General features: G+C 58.3%; 1 protein-coding gene across 1 annotated transcript; it reads left to right on the top strand.

Moving 5' to 3' along the window:
• Nucleotides 1-117: 117 nt before the first annotated feature.
• On the top strand, nucleotides 118-1,401 carry LOC123116359 (translation initiation factor IF-2-like). The gene has a single exon (XM_044537323.1). It carries the CDS (start codon nucleotides 194-196, stop codon nucleotides 1,082-1,084), a length of 891 nt encoding a protein of 296 aa, XP_044393258.1. The 5' UTR covers nucleotides 118-193; the 3' UTR covers nucleotides 1,085-1,401.
• Nucleotides 1,402-1,625: the final 224 nt, after the last annotated feature.

Raw genomic sequence — 1,625 nt, forward strand, 5'->3', positions numbered from 1 at the left:
GCAGGCCTTAACAAGAAGATGAGCCCTAATCCCAACAGAATTCCTTATCCAATCTCTACGTAGCCGGCGATTTGTTGATATTCGTTTCTCCGATCCGCATCCACGGGCATCATATGCCTATATATACGCTCTTTTCGCTGATCGCAGCGTACGCCCATCGTTCCGATCAGCTTAACTCTGCTCACCGTTCACGATGCCGAGAGCGCTCCTGGAGTCCACGGCGGCGGCGGCGTGGGGCTTCCTGCCGCCGTGGCTCGCGGCGCTCGGCATGGTTGTGGCGTCGGTCTGGATCGTCTCGTTCGCCGTGTTCGTGTGCGGCCGCAGCAGCTCACGCGACGACGACGACGACGTCCCCAAGAAGAAGCCCGCCCCTGCTGCCACCGCCCCGGAGGCGACCAGGTTCGCGAGTGTCGCCCCGGCCCCGAAGACGAGCACGCCCGCGAGTTTCGCCACGCCCTCCATGGCGAGCCGGCCCGCAAGTGTCGCCACGGCCCCAAAGACGAGAACGCCTGCGAGTTTCGCCGCGGCCCCGATGACGAGCACGCCCGCGAGTGTCGCCACGGCTCCGATGGCGAGCCGACCCGCGAGTGTCGCCGCAGCAGCGAAGGCGAGCACGCCCGTTAATGTCGCCACGGACCCGACGTCGAGATGGCCCGTGAGTGTCGCCACGGTCCCGATGGCGAGCCGACCCGCGAGTGTCGCCACGGCCCCGAAGGCGAGCACGCCCGTGAGTGTCGCCACGGACCCGAAGGTGAGATGGCCCGTCACCGTGAGTCTCGCCACGGCCTCGATGGCGAGCCGGCCGGCGAGTGTCGCCACGGAAGCGAAGACAAGCAGGCCGGCCAGCGTCGCGCCCACCACGGTTAGCTCGTCGAGGTCCGGGAGCACGGTGGTGGACACGATGGGGTGGTACGGAGCCGCGTACGCCTCCAGTGGATGCCATGGCCACGGCCACTGCCATGGGCACGGAGGAGGTGGCGGTGGCTGCGGTGGCGGCGGAGGAAGTGGCGGTGGTGGCGGTGGATGCGGTGGCGGCGGAGGTGGTGGTGGTGGTGGCGGTGGCGGTGGCTGCGGCGGCTGCTAAAGTTCTGGTTGATTCTTTCGGTCTTGTGGTGCATGCACGGCGTATTAATGGCTGCGCGTGGTTATCTTAATTGAGTCAGTCTAGTCATGTTAGTTTCAGGATCATGTATAACGACCATGGTGTTCTTTTAGCGTACAACCATTGTGCTCGTTAGCTGCGGATTCGTGTTTCGGTTAGTTATTACTAGCAAAAAGACCCGCGCGTTGTAACGAAAAAGAAAATATCACACTCTTAATTTATAAAAATGGTCTGTAATAAGAGAATTTGTAGTTACGGCCCAAATAAAGATGGGCTTAGCCTACAAAAGCGCAGTTCAAGATTCCACGTGTATTCTATTTCAACACGGCTTGCATATAAATTTAATCCGTACAAAAAAAGCCAAGTGATCATGCATTTATTCATGTCATGTGTAAAATGGGGTATTGTCATGAGCCGGTAAAGGAAAACGACAAAAACAAATGATGATACATTAGCACACTACCAAGACATGTGTGCATAAAGGGCGGTTTCAGTTTAAGCATCACCAACTTAGGATAACTCT

The sequence above is a fragment of the Triticum aestivum genome, chromosome 5B (assembly GCF_018294505.1).
Source record: "Triticum aestivum cultivar Chinese Spring chromosome 5B, IWGSC CS RefSeq v2.1, whole genome shotgun sequence".
Classification (NCBI taxonomy): Eukaryota; Viridiplantae; Streptophyta; class Magnoliopsida; order Poales; family Poaceae; genus Triticum; species Triticum aestivum.

Coding starts and splice junctions, on each gene's coding strand:
- LOC123116359 (XM_044537323.1), top strand. CDS start 194: ATGCCGAGAGCGCTCCTGGAGTCCACGGCGGCGGCGGCGTGGGGCTTC.